Source organism: Carcharhinus amblyrhynchos, chromosome 6 (genome assembly GCF_965287045.1).
Source record: "Carcharhinus amblyrhynchos chromosome 6, sCarAmb.v2.hapA, whole genome shotgun sequence".
NCBI classification, from domain to species: Eukaryota; Metazoa; Chordata; class Chondrichthyes; order Carcharhiniformes; family Carcharhinidae; genus Carcharhinus; species Carcharhinus amblyrhynchos.
Window position 1 is genome coordinate 58,947,479 of NC_137329.1, and position 23,303 is coordinate 58,970,781.

At 42.7% G+C, this 23,303-nt stretch overlaps 1 protein-coding gene across 1 annotated transcript in view; it reads left to right on the forward strand.

The window, feature by feature from the left end:
* The window catches only part of pamr1a (peptidase domain containing associated with muscle regeneration 1a), a 114,096-nt gene that overhangs the window by 62,675 nt on the left and 28,118 nt on the right, over positions 1–23,303 (forward strand). Inside the window, exons 7-8 of the mRNA XM_080191622.1 lie at positions 9,357–9,362; positions 20,483–20,689. Of these exons, the coding sequence (XP_080047748.1) occupies positions 9,357–9,362; positions 20,483–20,689 (213 nt within the window). The remainder of the gene's footprint in view (positions 1–9,356; positions 9,363–20,482; positions 20,690–23,303) is intronic.

Consider the following 23,303-nt stretch of genomic DNA (forward strand, 5'->3'; position numbering starts at 1 on the left):
ACATAAGTCTCCTTCTTCCTCTTTACAAGCGATTCAACTTCTTTAGTAAACCATGGTTCTCTCACTCGACCACTTCCTCCCTGCCTGACAGGTACATATTTATTAAGGACACACAGTAGCTGTTCCTTGAACAAGCTCCACATTTCAATTGTGCTCATCCCCTGCAGTTTCCTTCCACATCCTATGCATCCTAAATCTCACCTAATTTCATCATAATTTCCTTTCCCCCAGCTATAACTCTTTCCCTGCAGTATATACCTATCCCTTTCCATCGCTAATGTAAACGTAACCAAATTGTGGTCACTATCACCAAAGTGCTCACCTACCTCCAAATCTAACACCTGGCCTGGTTCATTACCAAATCCAGTGTGACCTTGCCTCTTGTTGGCCTATCTACATACTGTGTCACACATTGGACAAAAACTGACCCACCTAAAGTACTCGAACTATAGCTTTTCCAGTCAGATTTGTAAAGTTAAAATCCCCCATAACAACTACTCTGTTACTTTCGCTCCTATCCAGAATCACCCTTGCAGTCCTTTCCTCTACATCTCTGGAACTTTTCGGAGGCCTATAGAAAACTCCTTTTCTGTTACTAACCTCAGCCCATACTACCTCAGTAGACGAGTCTTCATCAAATGTCCTTTCTGCCACCATAGTACTGTCCCTGACTAACAATGCCACACCTCCCCCTCTTTTATCACCTTCCCTGATCTTGCTGAAACATCTAAACTCTGGAACTTGCAACAACCATTCCAGTCCCTGCTCTATCCATGTCTCCGAAATGGCCACAACAATGAAGTCCCAGGTACCAATCCATGCTGCAAGTTCACCCACCTTATTCTGGATACTCCTGGCGTTGAAGTAGACACACCTCAAACCAACTTCCTGCCTGCTGACACACTCCCGTGACCTTGAAACCTTATTCATGACTTCACTACTCTCAACCCCCTGTACACTGGAGCTACAATTCAGGTTCCCATCCCCCTGCTTTCTGAGATAAGGAGCCCAAAATTCCACACAGTAATCCAACTGTGGTGTAACCAAGCTTCTATAATATTGACAGGTACAGCCTAACCAAGATTCTTTAATACTGAAGCAAGGCCTCACTACTCCTGTATTCAAATCCTGTTGTGATAAAGGCTAATATTCCAGTAGCCTTCCTGCATGCTATTTCATTAGCAGCTGCCTGCTATCTTTCAGGACTTGTGGACAAAGACAAGGACACCCAGGTCCCTTGATACATCTACACATTCTAATTTCTTACCATTTGGGAAATATTCTGAACATCTGTTCCTCCTACCAAAGAGGCTTAATTAAAGTTGAGCCCTACGTCAAGCTGATCCTAATGAACTTCCTGAATTTTATTTTGAATGTCTCCCAGATGACATGCTTGAAAGGTAGTTTTATGTGCTACCCACAAAATATATTCAGCCTTTGTGATTGCTGATAAAATGTGATGGACCATTTCTTGTTTGTTTTTGATGTTGAGGTCAGATACTCAAAATGTCCTTTTTCTGGGATCTCTTCTATTCAAAAGGAGTAGTTGGCTAGTGAAAATCTCATGAGTAAGAATAATTTAGAAATCTCAGAAAAACAGTGAGGAGACAGTTTGTGAATAATTGACAGATTAATATTCTGTAAAAACAAAAGGTATATTGTATGGTATATGTATATGTTATATACATAAAGGTAAATGTATGTTGTAGATTTCTGATAGATAAGGGAATTAGGGGTTACGGGGAGAAAGCGGGAAAGTGGAACTGATCCACTTCAGATCAGCCATGATCTTACTGAATGGCGGGGCAGGCTCGAAGGGATAGATGGCCTACTCCTACTCCTATGTCTTATGTTCTTATGGATGTAAAGGTTGCTGACGAGGCTTGGTTCAATCCCAAGAATGCTATTTTTAATTTTTTTACTTACTTGAAATTCAGTAAATAATTTCTACTAGAATTTTATACTTTCGTTGCTAGATTATGCACTTGTTCAATGTTTCTATTCTATTGCATATTTCATAATTTTGGGATCTTGTTGTTCACTTTCCAAATGTGTTACATTAAACTTAAGTAGATCTCAAGGTGAGAATTTGTACACTCCAAGATAATGGGAGTTGGGACTCATCAATGAGGGGGTCTACCTGAACAGTAATACCACACCATTTCCCCTAACCTCTATTATCCTCAGACCTGGATAGCTCCATTTCAACATTAGCCCACCCATCACCCTCTGGTCTGGATAGCTCCATTTCAGTGGTGGTCACTCAATAATTTTTGCAGAAATCCAGACAGTACAACATTGTTTTTTGATTGCTGTATTGGATTATGAAAGGCACTGTACACTTGTTTGCTCAAGAGCAACAAACACGCCTGTAACATTATTACTCATGTTAGTTTTCCTTTTGTCTAAATCCTGTCTAATATTGGAGGGCTTAAAAGTGGACAAATGTCCAGGTCTAGATGAATTGTGTCACAGGCTGTTGTGGGAATGAGGGAGGAAATTGCAGGGGCTTTGATTCAAATTTTTAACTCCTGTCTGGCCACTGGGGATGTGCCAGAGGACTGGAGAACAACTAATGTGGTCCCACTATTTAAGAAAGGTTGTAGAGACAAGCTAGAGAACTACAGATCAGTGAGTCTCACATCTGCAGTTGGGAAATTACTGGAGAAGATTCTGAAGAAGAGAATCTATCTCCATTTGGAGAGGCAAAGTTTGATCAGGAATAGTGAACATGATTTTGTCAGTGGGAGGTCAATTTTGATTGAATTTTTTGAGCATGTAATCAAGTGTGTAGATGAGGGTAGTGCGGTTAATGTATTTTACATGAATTTCAGCAAAGCCTTTGACAAAGTCCCACATGGGAGACTTATTAAGAAGGCAAATGCACATGGGATATAGGGTGGTCTGATAAGGTGGGTTCATAATTGGCTTAACGGTAGGAAATAGAGGGTGATGATAGATGGCTGCTTTAGTGACTGGAGGCCAATGACATACCACAGGGATCTGGGCCCCATATTGTTCATTATTTATATAAATGACATTGATGTGGGGTGTAGGATCAGTAAATTTGCCTTTATCACTAAGATTGGCCAAGTGGTTAACAGTGAGGTTGGGTGTCTTGAGTTACAGGAGGATTTAAACGAGGTGGCAAATGGGTGGATAAGTGGCAGATAGAATGTAATCCCTGAAAAGTGTGAAGTAATATACTTTGGAAGGAGTAATTTGACAAGGAAGTAAACTGTGAAAAGTCTGACATTGGGAAATTCCAAAGAACAAAGGGACCTTGGCATGTTTGTCCATAGACCCCTGAAGGCACAAAGGCAGGTTAGCAGGGTGGTGAAAAAGACATATGGCACACTTACCTTTATCAATTGGGGTATAGATTACAAAAGCAGAGGGGTCATGATGAAGTTGTATAGAACTTTGATGAGGCCGTAGCTGGAGTACTGTGTGCAGTTCTGGCCACCACATTGTATGAAGGATGTGATTGCACTGAAAGGGGTGCAGAGGGGATACACCAGGTTGTTGCCTGGGATGGAATATTTAAGTTATAAAGAAAGGTTGGGTAGGCTTGTGTTGTTTCCTCTGGAGCAGAGAAGATAGAGGCGCTACCTGATTGAGGTGTTCAAGATTGAGGGGCATGGGCAGGAAGGCTAGGGAGCACTGTTCACCTTAGTTGAAGGGTCAGTTACAAACGGACACAAGTTAAAAGTGAGAGGTGGGAGGTTGGAGGGGATTTGAGGAATACCTTTTTTACCCAGGGATTGATGATGGTCTGGGATGTGCTGCCTGCAAGTGTAGAGAAGGTGGGATGCCTCGCATCTTTTAAAAATTACTTGGATGAGTACTTGGCTAGACATAGCATTTAAGGCTATGGGCTAAGTGCTGGCAAGTGGGATTACTGGGCAGGTCAGGGCCTTTCATGCATCAATGCAGGCTTGATGGACCAAAGGGCTCTTGTGCACTGTAGTATTCTGTGATTCTGTAAAACTTTGGACTGGACAATGATAGCTGACCTAATCAGTCAGAATCTATCACTAGCTGCAGATTCTTGACTTTCTAAGAGTTGGCTTTAATCCTCCTCCACCTGCACACTACATGGTATCATAAGTCCCTAGAAGCACACCAGAATGGAGGGAGTGGGATAGCTTGGTCTTGGGTTTGGACATAGCTTGGCACAACATTGATGGCCAAAGGGTCTGTACCGTGCTGTACTGTTCGATGTTCCTATGTAAGCTACAGGAAGTTCACTTTCTGCTGGTTGATCTGACAAGAGACTCGGTGCCTTGCCCAAAAACAAATAGGAGATAAACTCCATTGTGTACAATGTGTCAAGCAATGAACCATAGAATCCCTACAGTGCTGAAGGAGGTCATTAGGTCTGCACCAACTCTCCGAAAGACCATCACACCCCAACCCATTCCTACATCCCATCTCCATAGCCGTGCAGATCTACCATGGCTATTCCACCTAACCTACATATCCATGGGCACCAAGGAGCAATTCAGCATGGCAAAAACACTTAATCTTCACATCTTTGGACTACTCAACTTTTTTATATACAGACTCATGATCTTGTATTGGTTCCTACATAGTAGGTCTCTGCTTCCATGCGGTCCATCAGGGTTCTGAGTATAGCACACAAGACATTTTGTTGCCTGTTGCCCATGTATGGAGTTCACATTCTGCTGGTTTCCATTTGCGTAACTGGAGTGAAATGCACATAAAGCAAGGGCACATGAAAGTAAGGAATGTGCTGACTGTGAGAAGTGTGCACTCCCTCTGCATCCAATAGAACTTTTATTTTGTTTTTTCCACTTCAAATTGATGACAATTCCATTAATATATGAATGATTAAGCATTTTCTATAATTTGTTATTAAATATTCAGCTCAAATTAAATGTATTCAATCTCATCCAAAAGTCATAGTTAGTGAACATGCCCAATTTCAATCTTGCGGCCCACTGAGATGAAGGAGGGCCACTCATGTGGCCCCCTCACTAGCCTAGGTTGCCCATCACTGATTTATACTGTTTGCCTATGTCACTTTCTGTTTATTCCACAACCTAACTAATTGCTAGTGAAGAAATATCTCCTTATTCAACTGTTGAATTCATTATTAAGTTCTTAAGTTTACAGTCCTTAATTTTGAATTCTTCTGCATGTGGAGACTTTCCATATCTGAGCTGTACAATCCATTCACAATTTAAAAACATATATCAGATTATCTTTCAGCCTTCAGTTTTCTACAGTGAAAATACCAGCATATTTCTTGATTTTTGTATTCTCTCAGTTCTGGCACTATCCTTGAAATTCATTTTTGCATTTTTTCCAATGGTTCTATTCAAAACTAAAATGTACATTTGAATTATAACCTGACTAGTATTATACACATGATTAACACATTATTTTTAAATTCTATATCTCGAGAAATATCTTAGAACATAAAAACTAGGAGCAGGAAAGGCCATCTGGGCCCTCGATGCTACTCTGCCATTCAGCAAAATTATTGTTCCACTTACCCACCCACTTACCATAACCCTTAATTCCTTTACTGTTCAAAAATCTATCTTTTCCTTAAAACCATTCAACGAGGTAGCCTCAAATGCTTCACTGGGCAAGTAATTCCACAGATTCACAACCCTTTGGGTGAAGAAGTTCCTCCTCAACTCAGTCCTAAATCTGCTCTCCCTTATTTTGAGGCTATTTCTAGTTCTAGTTTTACCTGCCAGTGGAAACAACTTCGCTGCTTCTATCATATCTATTCCATTCATAATTTTGTGTTACTATAAGATCCTCCCTTATTCTTCTAAATTCCAATGACTATAGTGCCAGTCTAACTGAGTCTCTCCTCTTAAGCCAACCATCTCAACTCCAGAATCAATCTAATGAATCTCCTCTGCATCCCCTCCAATGCCAATACATACTTTCTCAAGTAAGGAGACCAAAACTTTACATAGTACTCCAGGTGTGGCCTCAGCAGCACCTTACACAGATGCAACATAACTTCCCCGTGGTTAAACTCCATTCCTCTAGAATGAAGGACAAAATTCAATTTGCCTTCTTAAGTACCTGCTGCGCCTGCAAACTGACTTTTTGTGATTCATGCACAAGAACACCATGGTCCCTCTGCATAGCAGCATGCTGCAATGTTTTGCTATGTAAATAATAGTCCAGTTTGCTGTTATTCCTATCAAAATGGATGACATCACATTTACCAACATTGTACTCCGTCTGTCAGACCTTTAACCACTCACTTAAATTATCTATATCTGTCTGCAGACTTTCAGTGTCCTCTGCACACATTGCTCTACCACTCATCTTAGTGTCATCTGCAAGTTTTGACATGCTATGCTTGGTCTTTAACACCATATCATCTATGGAAATTGTAAACAATTGTGATCCCAACACTGATCCCTGAGGCACACCAGTAGACACTGATAGCCAATCAGGAAAACAACCATTTATCCACACTTATTGCTTTCTGTTAGTTAACCAGTCCTCTATCCATGCTAATACATTATTCGTAACACTATGCACCTTGATCTTATGCAGCAGAACTTGATGTGGCACCTTGTCGAATGCCTTCTGGAAATCCAGATATACTACATCCATCAGTTCCCCGTTGTCCACCGTGCTTGTAATGTCCTCAGATACTTCCAGTAAATTAGTTAAACATGACCTGCCTTTCGTGAATCCATGCTGCATCTGCTCAATTCAACAATTTATATCCGGGTGTCTTGTTATTTCTTCATTGATGATAGATTCAAGCATTTTCCCCACTTCAATAATTAAGCTAACCAGCCTATATTTGCCCAGCACATTCTCCCCATGTCTGCATGGGTTTCCTCCGGGTGCTCCGGTTTCCTCCCACAGTCTGAAAGATGTGCTGGTTTGGTGTGTTGACCCAAACAGGCGCCGGACTGTGGTGAAGAGGAGAATTTCACAGTAACCTCATTGTAGTGTTAATGTAAACCTTACTTGTAATGAATAAATAGACTTTACTTTAGAAACATAAAATGCTGGCAATACTCGGCACGCCAGGCAGCATAGGTTGTCATGGAGAGTAGGAGGGCTTTTCTTCAATGCTTTTTAAAAAAATATTGTGATGCTGCTTTTAATGTATCCCTAGATCTCCTTGCTCTTCTATTCTACTCGTTTTGTTTCTAAGCTGGAGATGATGTTTCAATGTTTTCAATTAAACAGTATCACCTCACATTTGTCATTTAACTGTCCAGTTTGCAAGCTGTTGTATTATGTTGCATTCTTCTTTGGTTTGTTACCATCTGCGAATTTTGATTTGCGCTATTTGCTCTTAAGTCCAAATCATTGATGTAAATTATGAATAACTGTGTTCCCAGCAATGCCTGTATGGAATATCATATTCTAAGCAACTATCCTTAACCCAATTTTCTGTTTTCCATTTTTTAGCCAGTTTTCCAACATTCAACTATTTGCCCCGAGAATCCACATATCCTAATCTTTGTCACAATATAATAACTTATTGAAGCAGAAATGAAAGACTTTCTACTGGAAATTTCTCCAAAGCTTCTCCTGGTCCATTGCCCTAACTTTAGCAGAAGTTTAGTAGAAACTCCAATTATTTGAGGAGTCTCAAGGAAAACACTATCTCCTGTTTTCCAGTTTTGTCAGAACTATACCAGCAGATCTGGGAGAACTCCAGCACTGGGAATTATCTCTCTGTTATCTCCTGGGACAATTGACTGAGTGCAAATTGATGAGGACTCGGGAGATTGATGCCTGCCCATTCTCTTATTGAGGACTGCAGGAGACTTTGGCTTTTCAGTCACCTGGTGAGGAAGCCAGGAAACTGAGGCCCTTCATCTCTCCTATTAGAGGACCAGGAGTTGAAGACTTTCATTCACCTGGTGAGGGTGAGGTCTGCCATGTCCTCCTAAGGGTTCCAGAAATTAGACTTGTTATTGTCTCAGTTAGGCTGAGCCAAAAGAAGAGACTCTCCTTGTCTTTCAAAATCCAGTAAATTATTAAATGTTTTTGCACTTGCATGACTGCAGAACTTATTTAAATGTCTGTAATAAAATGCGTTTATCAACTGTGTGACCTGTCAGTGGTGATATGTAGGAATCCCGTGGCTCCAGTCAGTGGCACAGTGGAAGGAGACGATTTCCGATTTGGTTCCCAGATCTACTTCAGCTGTGATGCTAATTTCCAGTTAGTTGGAAGTAACATTGTCACTTGTCAACTGGATGGGAACTGGAGCACGAGTACACCGCGCTGTGGTAAGACACTTTTAATACCCTGTGTATTGAGAAGCAGAAACAACATTGTTGTGAAAAAAGTGGTGACATATGCTCTGTCCCTTATCAAGAAAAATATAGAAATATGAGTATAACAAATACATTTATGATTATGCCCCCAAAAACTTAAAAGATCAAATCTCCCGTGTTCTCCTCCGGATTCATGGGTTTTTCCTCTAAGTTGCCTCCTGTTTTCCAACCTATTAATGCTACGTCTGTTCACTAATCTCCCTGAGTCCTCCCTTTGGAGTAACAAAGTGAGAAACTTCGGATAAAATGTGGCAGCATGGCTGATTTTGGTGTCTTGCCATCACTAACACAAGACCAACGTGGATCAAAGGCTTGCAAGGTTAGTGTGCTAATCTCATTTTACAAACCAGTCTAGGTGAGGCAAATGGGTGGAGGAATTGGAGGTAGCCTCTTCTTTCTGCTGGGTCCCAGATGAAATGAATGAAACCAGTGCGAACCTAGTTCTTACTGGTAATGGGTCCACAGCATAAAACTTCCTGAACTTTCAAAAATGTATTTGATTGATGTAAAAGATGATAGAAATATGGAGTGAACAGGTTCCAATTCCAGGTTCACAAGGATAATGTTTTGTCATACCACTGGGGGATATTATTTAACAACCAGCACGTATCAGTGAAGGACAGATAAGCTATCCATAAAGGAGATGGAGAAGTTACTTTGTGCTTGCCCATGAAGTTTTATGAACTAATGTCGATGTTAATTGCTACCTTTATTCCACTGTTAAAATTAAGTAATCTCTTGGCTGCAGTGTCAACAATTGATTACTTTTTTATTCCTCTTTTAACTTGAGGTTTCATTGACAATGCTACATTCTCCCTTGTCAACATGAACCACTTCTGTGGCTCTTGTGTCAACATTAGATGTTTCCTTGACTTCAGTGTCAATATTTTGTACTTGCTTAGTTCCAGTGTTAACATTAAGCACTCCCTTAACTCACCCATCGGCTGCAATATCAACATTAATCGCAGCTTGACTCCAAGAATGGCATGGTGGCACGGTGGTTAGCGTTGCTGCCTTACAGTACCAGGGACCTGGGTTCAATTCCAGTCTTGGGTGACTGTTTATGTGGAGTTTACATCTTCTCCCCATGTCTGTGTGGGTTTCCTCCCACTGTCCAAAGATGTGCAGATTAGATGGATTGGCTGTGCTAAAATTGCCCCTTAATGTCACAAGACGTATGGGTTAGGGAAAATCAGCGAGTTAAATATGTGGGGTTAGGGCCTGGATGGATTGTTTTGTCGGTGGACACTCGATGGGCCAAATGGCCTCCTTTTGCACTTAGGGATTCTATGATTATCAGATTTATGAATGTCAACATTAATAGCTTCTTTGACTCCAGTGTCATTAATAAGTAATCTAGGAGAAAGCGGAGAAATGAAACTAGGTAATTGCTCATTTAGAGAACTAGTACAGATATGATGAGCCAAATGTGCTGTAACGATTCTATGGGGTACTCTCTTGGATCCAATGTGAGTGTTAGATAATCCCTTTACTTGTGTCAACATTAAGTATTTGTGAAGCTCCAGTTTTCAATACTGCGGTTTAGTGTTAACATTAAGTACTTGTCAGGTATAGTAGGGTCACTCCTCAGGGAATATTTCATTTTGACTGCATCAACATTTAGAATTCTAAAAAGGTTGCAACATAGAAGAAAATCATTCAGTCTGTCATGTCCATGATGGCTCTCTGCAGAAACAACTCAACTAACCTCACTCTCTGACTTTTTCTTCTTAACCGCAATATGCAAGCTTCACTGAGAACCTGGACCTCCATAAAAGGATTAACTTTGTTGACAGGTTGGAGAAAAAGCTTGCTTGATTGACAGCTTTATGATATTGTAATAAGCTTTTTTTTCCTGATATCTGCAATGTCAATGGCTGAAAGTTTATTTGCACAAGATAAAGATTTGTCAAGTGCTTACAGCTTATGTTACTGATATTTTTAAGGTTTGGATGAGTGACACTATTATAGGGTTGTAGTAAGAGCAGTTTTTTGAAGAAAATTCTGAATGGATATTTTAACCAAATTCAGACATTCTGTTGTTACTATGAGGTTCCTTGGTTCTGTACAGAGTATATGCTGAATGAATGGGCATAAATCTGTTATGAGGTCGTATTGGGGATATGAGAGACTATGGGCCTGTGAGAGTTGATTAGGAAAAGGGATGAACTGGCATGGAAGATGAGTAAGAACTTTTGACTTTACCTTTCAAAACGTTCCCACATTCAAACTCTGAGGGACTGTGAAATACAAGTCATGGCGAAGCCGTGGCTTTCACAAAAACTGCAGGAGGCTCGGAGGTGCCTGGTCTCACAATGAAACCAGCCAGGTTGGGACTGCAGGGTGTGGGCTCAACATCTGCAGTTTTACCCTGTGCTACAAATTCAGGATGCCGGGAATGGGGTCTTAATTCCTGAATGGGGTCCCCTCCATTTTTAAATGGCTCTGGGATCCTTATGGCTATATAAAATTCCAGCCCAGTATATCTTGTTGATCACACACACAATGGACAGAATCTTCCCAAACAAATTTTAAGGGCTCGATCTTACCGGCTCACCACATCAGTCAATTGGGTGGCGAGCCAGTAAGATAAGGCAAGAGGCTAAAGATCAGGTTTGCACCTGGTTTCTCACCTCTTGTGATCTTGCCAATCCTCTATTGCCGTGAAATCAGCCTCACGCCCAGGAAGGTTGTGAGGCTGTTCTAATATTAAGGACATGGTTAAGCATACCATTAACAAGCCCTGGACGCTATCATCTGGAAGGGGCAAGATGGAGGTGGCAGGGCCCTCAGGACATGGCGCTGATGGGGAGAGGTGGAGGGAGGTCTGTAGGAGAGGAGGGAAGGGGGGACTGTGTAGAATGGGGTTTGATCTGTGGGTGTGGTGATCAGTAGGGAGGAGGATTGGTGATTGCGGAGCGATGGCCACAGATCTCCCATATACTTACTGGGAGAACGGGGGCACTTGCGCAGTGGATTCCTCTAGAGCTCAACAGTTAGCTTTACAGGTGAATGCAAGCGCGCACACACACAAACACACACACACACACACACACACACACACACACGCATGCACACAATCCCCCCTCCCCCAACACCACCACCACACACTGGCAGGATTTGCATTGCGGCTTTTGTTTTGCACAGAGTGCCATAAGTTCCCATTACTTTCCTCGCTGAGGAAAACGGTGAGAAAATGGTGAAAAAGAGAGGGAGCTGGGATGATTGCTGTATGCTGTGGAAGAGAAGAGGACTATCTTCTACCCCCAAGACTGTCGGCGGCCCAAGGGAACGGGCCAGCAATGAGGCCTAGGAAGTGGTGGCAGCTGCAGTCAGTGCCCGTGCACTGGTATGGGGATCAGTGCAGAAAGAAAATGAGGCACACCATAGTAGGCCTCTAGGACTGGCAGAACCAGGTGATTCAGCGGCCCTCTAAAGCTCACCCAACTGCCCTGCTTGTCCCGTGGAGTGTACCAAGGGCCCACTCCGAGGGAGGAGGAAGTGCTGGAGACCATGCTAGGGCTTTTCACCCAGGAGACCCTGCTGGCCGCAGTGCTTCAGAATCTTCCTTCCTGACAACAGTGCATCGCTGAGGCAGCAGAATGTATAGGGTTGCATGGCTACATCCTTGATACCCAATCAAGGATAGAGGCCAGGGCCCTCTAGGTCCGAACCCCCCAGGGGATGCCCACCAAGGGCATCACAGACCATGAGGGGTGTAACACAGCTGACTGCCTCTATCTCTGATTACACATCCTGAGGGGCACCTGGACGTAGGGGTAGGCCACTTAAGATTAAGAGGGCATGCAATAGTTAGAATTCTATTGTCACTTAGAAATTTTGCACCCCACAGCTGTGACTAATCTGTCTGTGATCCGCCTCCCAAGGACCTGATGGTATCCCAACCATATGCATTGAGACGCTGACTTGCATTCTACGCGAGAGAGGCCCTTCAGCCCTAGGCATATGTGATTCGCTACTTCCCAGCGCCTGTGCCCTGATTGCTGTGGCACTCCAAGTGTTCATCCAAAGTGGCCCCAGCAGTCGGTGCCGTGGTTGCCCACTATGACAGACTGGCATGGCATCCCTAGCACTGACCTAACCTTGGGATGGCTCCCCCATCCTCAACTGCTGGAACAGTGGGATGGACAGTGGTCCCCCAAATTCTCACTAGGGTGGGGGCCTAGGTGCCAGTGTGCAGTCAGAGACCAGGAAGGAGTCAGACTTGTGTGGTACCAGGGCTGCATCAGTGTTCTGCACAGCAAGTCATCATCATCCTCCTGCCTTGACCAGTATCTCACTAACATGGCAAATCTGGGCCCATCACTTTGGCATGATGACGTTGCAGGATGTTGGCATGGTGGGGAAGGAGGGGTAGGGCAGTGCGGAGGTTGAAGGCTCCAGGAGGGGTGGTAGGGGTGGCATACACCATGAGCCATAGTCAGAGATCCTTGTTGCGATTAAGGCCTCTTTCACTGCCCTGCTCTGCCAGATTCTTGCCATTGCTTGCCTTCAATCCTTTGGCTTCTCCTCAGTGATTTCCTTCACATCCCACTGGGCAGCCTCCTCCTCCTCCTCCTCCCCCTCCCCAGGAGCATTCCTCTGGTTCCCCCCCACCTCTCCAGAATGTCCCTCTGCTGCTGAACTGGGTTGTGGAGTACACAGCAAAGTGGGAGATCCTCAGGGGGCTACACTTGCCAGGATGGTCCAGGCAGTGGAACCACATTTTCAAGAGTCCGATGCACCACTCAGTGACGAACTGGGTGGCAGCATGGACCTCATTATAATGAGTCTCTGCCTTAGTCTGGGACCTCTGCACTGGCAGCATCAGCCATGACCTCAGCGGGTAGCTCTTGGCCCTACCAGCCATCCCAGCGTGTGGGGTGGTCCTCAAAGAGGCTGGGGATGTCAGAACACCACAAGATGAAGCTGTCATGCATGCTGCCTTGGTGATGTGCACATACCAGTCACAGACTATCTGAACATCACAGAGAGTGAAGCTTCTTTCTGTTGATGAATGGCACCCTTTGATTGTATGGGGACAATGGGGTGACATGCATGCCATCTAAAGCCCCTGCAATTGGGGTATCCCAACAATGATATTGAAGTCTGCAGCCTGGGCTTCCTGATGGGCCTGGCCCAAGTAGAAATTGAAGTAGTGGCCTGCCCTGGCATACATGGAATCCGTGACCTCATGGACTCACTTGTGCATGGAGGACTGGGTGATGCCACAGAATCTCCCCTGGAGGCCTGGAAGGACCTGATGGCATAGATGTTGAGGGCTGCTATGACCTTCACTGCCACCAGCAACTTGTGTTCTCCTATCCCACGAGATGCCAGTTCTGCCAAGACATGACACAGGTGCCACACTGTTTCCTTACTGAGCTGGGGTCTGCAGCAGCACGTGGTATCCAGCAGCCCATTAAAGGACACATGGGTTCTGTATAGGTCCCCATTTCTGACGTCTTCTGGCCCTCCCCTCAGACTAATGTGCGGTTGTGTCTTCCTGCCGCTGCCTCGGGCTTGGATGATCTTGCAACAGGCGGACGCCTCCTCCTCCTGCTCCTCAGCAGCCACAAGTATTACAACCAGCTCAACTGGCTCTGATGTGAAACCCATAATTCCTTTTGCATGCTCAGGGAGGAGAGATTTGTGAAGGGGAGCAAATTAGAGAGAGAGAGAGTCAGTAATGTTATCCATCCTGGATCTCTCACTCTGTCCCAGCAACCTGTGTCCCCATGATTCTAGACTTTGGCAACCTGATAGCATCCCTGGCGCCACAATGGTCTGTCTACCCTTGCCACATCCTTGCCATGGTGGACATGAAGAGCGTAAGTGGCTGTGACAGGGTTCCCGTTGGGCTGAAATATAAACCTGAGTGCATCTACCTGTTGCAGTGATTTCCAGGAATATCTTGCAGTTCAGACAGATGGTGGGGAAGCACCCTTATGACTATCATGGGATGAGTTCCCATTGAAGGCAGCACTACATAATCCATGCAGTATGAGGAATTGTGTTGACATCTGCTGAATTCCCTTGATTGGAGCAGCAGATGCCAGACTTGATTTGTCTTTCTGTTACTGGGCCCTGGGATGGAATGTCTGCGATAAACCACAGAGCCTATCCAGCAGACATATTGTGAAGATGCCAGTGTTGGATTGAGTAAACATGGGGTGCCACTAGCTTTTCCTACCAAATAAACCTGTTGGACTTTAACCTGGTGTTGAGACTTCTTACACCAGACATGTGGCAGGGTTACCACTGTGACATCAGTGGGGTTGGGAGTCGACCTCACAAGCAACCCCTTCGGGGTTGTTCACTGGCCAGGAGGAACGCATGCAACACAAGTCCCAAGCCAGTGCCGACCCATGACCTGAGTACCCCCATCCAAAGCCCTTCACCCATGCAATCCACCCACCCCACGTCATGACAGCTCCTGAGTGTCCCCTCTGCATCCCAGGGGTTGGTGCTCAGTGGGACTTACCTCTTGATCCTGCTCGCTACTACTGCGCCTGAACAACACTTTTACTGAGCATTTGTGATTTGTGCCAGCATCACATCAAGACAGTGAGCTGGGGAGAGTCTAGGAGGTGGTCATTAGCATGCCGGCCTCACTAATAATATCAAAACTCATTCAAATTCATGATAATGAAGAGGGGCTGGGAAGATACGAAACTGTTCAGCGCCAGGGGTGAACCTGATTTTTAGCATTGCGTGCTATTTTGCTGTCTTGCCACGCTAATTGATGAGCAGGATGAGGTGGCAAGATCGTGTCCAACATGTCCTATTGGTCTTGCAAACGATGTCCTACAGTGACACATACTTGTCCAGATAACACATGTAAAATGATCTCCTGATCACAAACACAATGGGGGCGATTCTCTGGCCTTACACGTGCAAGTACAAATTGCATTATGGCAAAGACTCCCGCAAGAGGGGTCAAATGTGATTGGGCTGGAGAATGCTCATTGCGTGATTTTCCCCTCCCAGTGACATAATCTGGTGCATGTAATCATTAATATATTTAGAAAATGCTGGAAAGTCTCATCAGGTCTGACAGCATCTGTGGAGAGAGATTAGAGCCAACGTTTCAAGTCTGGGTACACGTCATCAGACTCTCTCCCAATTTCTTGCTTGTTTAGCACTTAGAATTTTGTTCATAAAATTTTCATTAAATTTTTCATAAAATGTTTTGGGAAAATTGCACCTAATATATCCTGCTGGTTACATACAGTATATTCTGCTTGTAACGTATATGCATTGGGATTCTCCCAGCTTGGCGCAGCGGGTCAGGAGACATCAGTCTCTAGCGGGACTCACAACTGACATCGAAAATCAACGCGGGGCTGATCATCATCTGGAAATCTGATTTTCAATATGACTAGCAGGCCTGGGACAATAATCTCCAGGCCTGCTAGTGTCTCTCCACCCCTTCCACTCCACCCCGAGCCGGGAGAGGTTCCCCTCAGCGGGGTTTACAACTGCCCCCCACCAATGGGGAATAGGCATGCTTATCTTGCTGGTGAGACAGAGGACATTGTCGACCCCCAGGAAGTCAGGGGCAGGGGGATGCCCCTTGGGCACTGCAAGTCTGGCAGTTTCAGCCTGGCACTGCTGACTGTGCACCATGGCACTGCCCACTGAATACCCAGCTGTGCCAAGGGTGCATCAGGCAGTGCCAAGGGGACAGGCCTAGAAGGAGATGGAGCATACTGGGGCACGGTCTCCTAGAGTTGCGGGGCCTGACTGGGGAGATCCGCTGCCACTTTGCAAGGGATTGGTCAGGGAGGGAGTGAGGGGATGATCAGGACTGGCCATGGGGCAGTGTTTGGAATGGCCATCAGGGAAGTCATTGTTGGCCTTGGGAATGGTGGGAGGTTAGATCTGGCACTGGCCATGGACTGGCGATTGGGATTGGCCCGGGAGGCAGAGGGGGCAGTCGGTTAGGCCACCAATCGGGTGGGGTAGGGGTAGGGGTGGAGTTGTGTAGGCTGGCGAAGCACAGAGTGCTAGAGATTTGTTCGGATAAGTACGCCCAAAAAATGGATGGGAAATTCTCCCCTGTTCCTGCACTTCCTTTTTGGGAGAATCCTGGTCATAATGTTTCACTGGTCACTTAGAATTTGATCTAAGCGGCATACACATTATTCTTTTTGCCAACATAATGCTTTTTATTATCTATCATTATAGAGAGGACCCTCATGTTGATATAATTCCTGAGTTAATCATTCAGTATGATTTGAATAATATTCTGAAAGCATTACATTGTTCTTTAGTTCTAGAGAGTAAGAGCTGTCCTGTTCCTGGTGTACCACTGAATGGACAACGAATAATTCTTCCAGGAAGTGGGCAGATAAATCAGACCTTTGCAACTCTGGGCACTATTGCACACTTCACCTGCGATGATTCATTTATTCTGAATGGCAGTGCGCAGATAAGTTGTCAACAAAATGGAACATGGACAGACAAGCAACCAACTTGCACAAAAGGTAACACACAGAAACCCTTTTGTGGCCAGTGTTTAAATCCCAGCTGATGTTATTACTGGACAAGTCAGATCCAATGTACTAACTGACTCAATAACAGCTTCTTCCCTGCTGCCATTTGACTTTTGAATGGACTTACCTTATATTAAGTTGATCTTTCTCTATACTCCAGCTGTGACTGTAACATTACATTCTGTACTCTCTCCTTTCCTTCTCTATGAATGGTATGCTCTATCTGCATAGTGCTCAAGAAACAATACTTTTCACTGTATGCTAATACATGTGACAATAATAAATAAAATCAAATCAAACTCAAATCCCAGGATGAAATCCAGCATGATAGATACTAACTTTTATTGCTTGTTTAGATACATGGATGAACAAATTCATAGAACCGCTGATGATAACAAAAGAATAAAACATTTATCAAACAATAAAATATTAACTATGATACACTACTTCAACCAACTATACCTTTATAGATGTATACAGATTTGTAAGGCTAGCACAAGTTATGTTCTAATGTTCTCAGTAAATACAGAGTCCATGTGAATAGGCAAAATGTGGTCAGATAACTCATATCAATACAATCTCTGCAGATTTCAACCCCTCTCCCCAAACAGATGCTTGATGCTTTTCATACTGTGAGCTAACTAATCTCATTGGAACTCTGCATTCCACGTGTTTCCAATCTCCCCTTTCAAAGAATCCACATTTTGGAATCTTTTCACAAACAATGTTTTCTCTCGAATATCTTCACCAGGGATCCACCTCCAGGGTTTCAACCTCCTTTCAATATTCATTTGTCATGGATCATCACATGTATTCAAACTTTATCTTCCACAGACTCTGTCAGGTAACCAACCATGCCAACAGAACACCTCTGCTTCAGAAGCCTACAATAAGAAATCACCAACCTTCTGATTACCTTGAATGTCTGGCTTCTTACGAGTTAACTTTAAATATGCTTCTTGCAGCTGTCTCTAATTCAGAGCCCTTTCTCTGTTCCTTGCTTTAACTTAGCTGAGTAAAACCTTTTTCCTGTTCTTTGTTCCTTTGACTTCTCAATTTCCTAGGACTCTCTTTTTCCTTGTGTCTAGATTACAAATATGGACTTTTAAACTTTGTTTTGATTACTGTTTCTTCCATTTTGTGAGAGATAAATACCTTTTATATGCACTGTGTAATTTACTTATGGATAATATTTTACAATGGATTTGAATCTCATCTGGACTTTGCAACAATCTTTGATGAATAATTATTAATTTGAATCATCATACTGTTTGTCATGACTATAACAAAGAGCATACATTTCAGGGTGGTACGGTGTCACAGTGGTTAGGGCGGCACAGTGACACAGTGGTTAGCACTGCTTCCTCACAGCTCCAGAAACTTTGGGTGACTGTCTGTGTGGAGTTTGCACGTTCTCCCCCTGTGTCTGTGTGGTTTCCTTCAGGTGCTCCGGTTTCCTCCCACAGTCCAAAGATATGCAGGTTAGGTGGATTGGCTGTGGTAAGATTGCCCTTGATGTCCCAAAATGTGTAGGTTAGATGGATTAGTCATGGTAAATGTGTGGAGTTAGGGAGATGGGGCAGGGGAAAGGACCTGGGTAAGATAGACTGTCAGAGAGTTGGTGGAGACTGGCCTGTACATTGTATAATTTAAAACAGCTCCCAACATATATGCTCACAATTCTACTTGCTTTGCTTTTTTGCTGAATGTCTTGAGTGGGATTCTCCAATCTCGCTAATTCTTATCCAACTGCGGTGAGAACAGAAAATTTGGTGTTCCAGCCATAACTCTATTCACTGCAGCGGCACCAGAGAATACCAGCCACAAACGAGTTTGGAGGTTTTCAGCAGTCTCTTGGTGCCGATCAGTTTTCTTAGTTGCAGCATTATTCCAAATATGCTGCTGTCCAGTCTGTGCAGTTCTAGGACACATACAAATTAGAAATGAATTAATTATGTCAATATTATTAATGTCAATTAATTCCACTGCAGTCCTTTTCGTAGAAAAGGTTTTTGCTTGCAGCACCATTTCTGTTAAATTCCACTATTCACAGTACAATTAACTTCTGCAGGTGCTGCCTACACTAAATAGCTATAGATCCTTAAGATAGCAGGACAGATGGATAAAGTAGTCAAGAAGGCATATGGTATACTTGTTTTTATTTGCTAAGGCATAGAGTTTAAAAGCAGAGAGGTTATGCTGGAACTATAAAATATTTATTAGGCCACAGCTGGAGTACAGTTTGCAGTTCTGGTATCCACATAATAGAAGTGTATGAAAGCACTGGAAAGGATGCAGAGGAGTTTACCAGGATGTTGCCTGGGCTGAAGAGTTTTAGTTATGAAGAGAGATTCAATAGACAGGGATTGTTTTCCTAGGAGCAGAGGATACTGAGGGGGAACATGATTGAGATGTATAAAACTGAGGGGCACAGATGGAGCAGACAGAAAGAAACTTTTTTCTTTGGTAGAGGGATCTAGGATTAGAGAGCACAAATTTAAGGACAGGAGGTTTAGAGGGGATGTGAGGGCAACCTTTTTCACACAAAGGATGGTGGGAATCCAGAACTCATTGCCTGAAAAGATGGTGGAGGCAGAGACCGTCTTTATATTTAAAAAGTATTTAGATATGCACTTGCAGTGCCAAGGCAATGGACCAATTGCTGGAAAATGAGATCAAAATAGTTAGATGGTTTGTCTTTGACCGGTGCATATGTCGTGGGCTAAAGAGCCTTTCTGAGTGCTCAATACATCCAAAACTGTCTGACTCTTTCCTGTTGAGGAGAGGTCTAGATCACAAATGACACAGAGATTGATCTGATTTCCAACTTGACTTCTGAAGGCTAACCCATCAAATTTAGTGCAATGGTACTGTTTTCATTAAATTTGAAAATCATCACTGGAATTCTATTGCCCTATCCACCACGGAATCGAGGTGGAGGGGGGGCAAGGGAAATATCCGTTGACCTTGGGTGGGAATTCCCGGTTTCGCTCGAGTAAAGCTATAAAATCCTGCCCCATGTGTTCAAGCCTCAGTCCAGGATTTGGGCATGTAATCTATGCTGACAAGAGTGCTGCATTTACAAAAGAATGGTGCTTTAGGTGAGATTATAAACTCAGTCCTCTGAGATGCACATGCTGGATCTCATGGCATATTTGAGTAAAAGCAATGGAGTTCTCCTGGTGCTCTGCTAAAATTTATCCCATATACAGATTATATAGTTATTTTTATCAATGAGGGTAACTTTGAGTCTAAGTGATGGTGTAAAATAGTGATTGCAAATCAACAGTCTGCATTCCATCATTTCTGGTTTTAATTTTCATTGATTTCCCCCTTCATCCTGGTTTTATCCTATTATGTAGTCAAACTGACCCCCATTGTTTCTTATAGAATTTTGCATGTTAATCAGTGTTATCTTACAAGACGACAGTGACCACAGTTTAAAGGCAATTTGTTGACTGTAAAGTGCTTTGAAATGAGAACATGAAAGTTATTATGTAAATGGAAGATTTTTTCCCAAGGTACATTTTGTTCCAAGCAAGAAAATATGGGAGATTTCACAGGCCAGAACACTTATTAGTCCGAAGTATGAATGTTAAAAATAAAAAAGAAATAAAGGCTGAAGTTACTCCAACTCTTGTTACTTTTGAACAAAACTTTGATCTTTAATTCCAGAGATTAAGAACTGTACTGACCCTGGCGTACCAATAAATGGGCAACGGAGAATTCTTTCAGGAAGTGGACACATAAGCCAGGGCTTTGCGACTGTGGGCACCATTGTGCAGTTCACCTGTAATTATTTGTTCCTTCTGAGTGGGAGTGCACAGAGAACTTGCCAAAAGGATGGAACATGGACAGAGAAGCAACCAACCTGCAAAAAAGGTAACACAGTGAATCACTCGTTGCCAGACTGAAACATTAAAATGAAGAAATAATTTCAAGCATCTGTTTCTAACTCCCAGGATTTTAGTTGCTTTTATCTGATAACTCCTGATTTCAAGTAACATGTTGTATTTGTGGTTGTTACGCTAAGTTCAAGAAGGCAACTCACTACTGTTGGTCTAGCGAGTGATTCATTTATCCCATAAATGAATAAAAAAAGGTACTTGGCAGTTGAATCTAAGTATGATATAAATATCAAATCACACAAAGGGAGTATTAACTGCTTCAGGCTGTCTTATGCTTTCATGAATTTTTGATCTTCAGTTCAGAGCTTATAGCTTTGGGCATTTCATGGGTGATGAATGTGTTTAAAGACCAGAGATAGAAACCTTTGAACTTCTTCTGGCTAGCCTGTGACCTAACACCATGTACCAGCCTTTCCCAAATCTCTTAATATCTTTGATCAATAAGCATGTTTCAAATCAGATTTAAAACTTATCAAGTATAAAGTGCCATTTGTGGAAGAGAGTTCTCCACATCTATTAACATTTGTCTTTAGATGTGTTTCTCCGAACACATACTTCAGGTGTGCTCGAACCAGGACTTTGTATAGTTTAGCATTCCCATTGCCTCCATTCATACTAGTTCTCTAGATTTAAAGGCCAACATTCCATTAACTTTTAAAGTTATTTTCTGTTTGTGACAATTTAATGATTTACATACATGGACCCTTAAGTTTCTTTGAACCTCCACTGTTTGTAGCTTTTCATGATTTAGAATGTGTTCTGATTTATCCTTTTTAAATGCAGAGCGGATGATCTACAGTTGTCTAGATTGAATTCCATTTGGCAGTATTGCCAATTTACTTGATCTATTAATATTGCTGTATAATTTTACATGTCCATTTGCACTGCTTATAATGCTGTCAATTCTTGCATCATTAACGAACTGAGATATGTGGGTTTCTTCCCTATCATCTAACTTAATGAAAAATTAATTGAAATAGATTTATTAATGAGCAATGAGCCAGTTTTAGTTAACAATCTAAGAGTGTGTGAGCATTCCTCTAATAGTGATCATAATGTTCAACATCGAGGGAGGGATTTTGCACTCCTGATTTTGGGAGGGCACGAATGACAGTGGGAATGACTTCATGCCAAAGTGAATCATGTGAGGCCTTCCCATGACATGTACCTGGTGAACACAGGTGGGTACAGCCCCCGGGAGGAGAATGCCATGCCCAGGCAGTACCCTGATACTTCTCCCAACACTGCCCGGGCACTAACCCTGGGGGAGGTGGTGTTGGTGGTGGGATGTGTTCTATTGTAGGGGTTTTTATTTATATTCTACAGATGGGCGGCCTATTTAAAAACCTAAGTTGTTAATGAGACAGATTCAATCAGAGTCCGCTCTGCCAGCCTTATGCCCTTTACATATTTTTTTGCCTATCTGTTTAAAATACAGTTGGAAAATCCACCAACACCACCAGTAGGCTACCCCCTGCTTGGCCTACCCAAGATGACACTTCGGCAAAAATGGGAAAATTCCGTTTGAAAGATAGAACTGAAAACAATCACTAGGATTTTTAATTTAGATAAGGCTGACTTTAATGTGTCACTCTAAACTGGGCAAGTCTGATCATGCATTAAACAATAAAAGATAAATGGGAATGTGTTTTAAAAAGCATTTAATATGATGCATAACCATTTTGTACTGCAAATGCTCTGCCAGAAATAAAACAGGTATAGCTAGAGGCAAGACATAACATGAAACTAAAAGAAAAAAACATACAAAACTGCAGAAACAAAAGCACAGATTTTAAATTAGAAAAGCAATAACGTATGACAATACAGATAATAAGTGCCAAAAATGTAAATATGAAAAGGAACTCACAAATGAAGTCAAAACTGAATTAAAAACATACTTAAAGTGCGAGAAAGAGCATGGTCAACAATAATCTGAGCTCTTTGAAAACTATGATGATGATATTGTCAGTGAAAATAAGAAAATGATGGAAACATGGAATAATAATAATTTACTATATTTTTGACGTAGGTGATGGGTTCAAAAGCCACATAGTCACGCTTGCCAATAAGAAAAGATAGATGGCATTGTAAGCAGTAGGACTTGAAGTATGAAACTGCAGAACGATAATGATAGATTAAGTGAATGGGTAAAATGGTAAGCAAATAGTTGTATTGTAAACTAATGTGAGCTTATCCACTTTGTATTTATAAAGGATAGAACAGAATACTTACTAAATGACAAAAAGTAAGAAACAACAAAGGCCTAAAGAGGCTTTGGTATTCGAGTACATAGTTCGTTAAAATCTATGAATATATCTAGAGGGCTAGAATGATATAGTTAGAATACAGCTAGAGTATCATGACAAGTTCTGGGCACTACACCTTCAGAAAGATATATTGGCCTTCAAGGAGGTGCACTTGGACTTCAATGGTCAATTATAATAAGGAAAGGTTACACAAACTAGGGTTGTTGTCCCTGGAATTTAGAAAATTACAGGGTGATGACATTGGAGCTTTCAAGATTAAGATATTATGATCTTATGGGCAGAGAGAATAGTTATTTCTGCTGATGGGGAGGGGTAGAATGT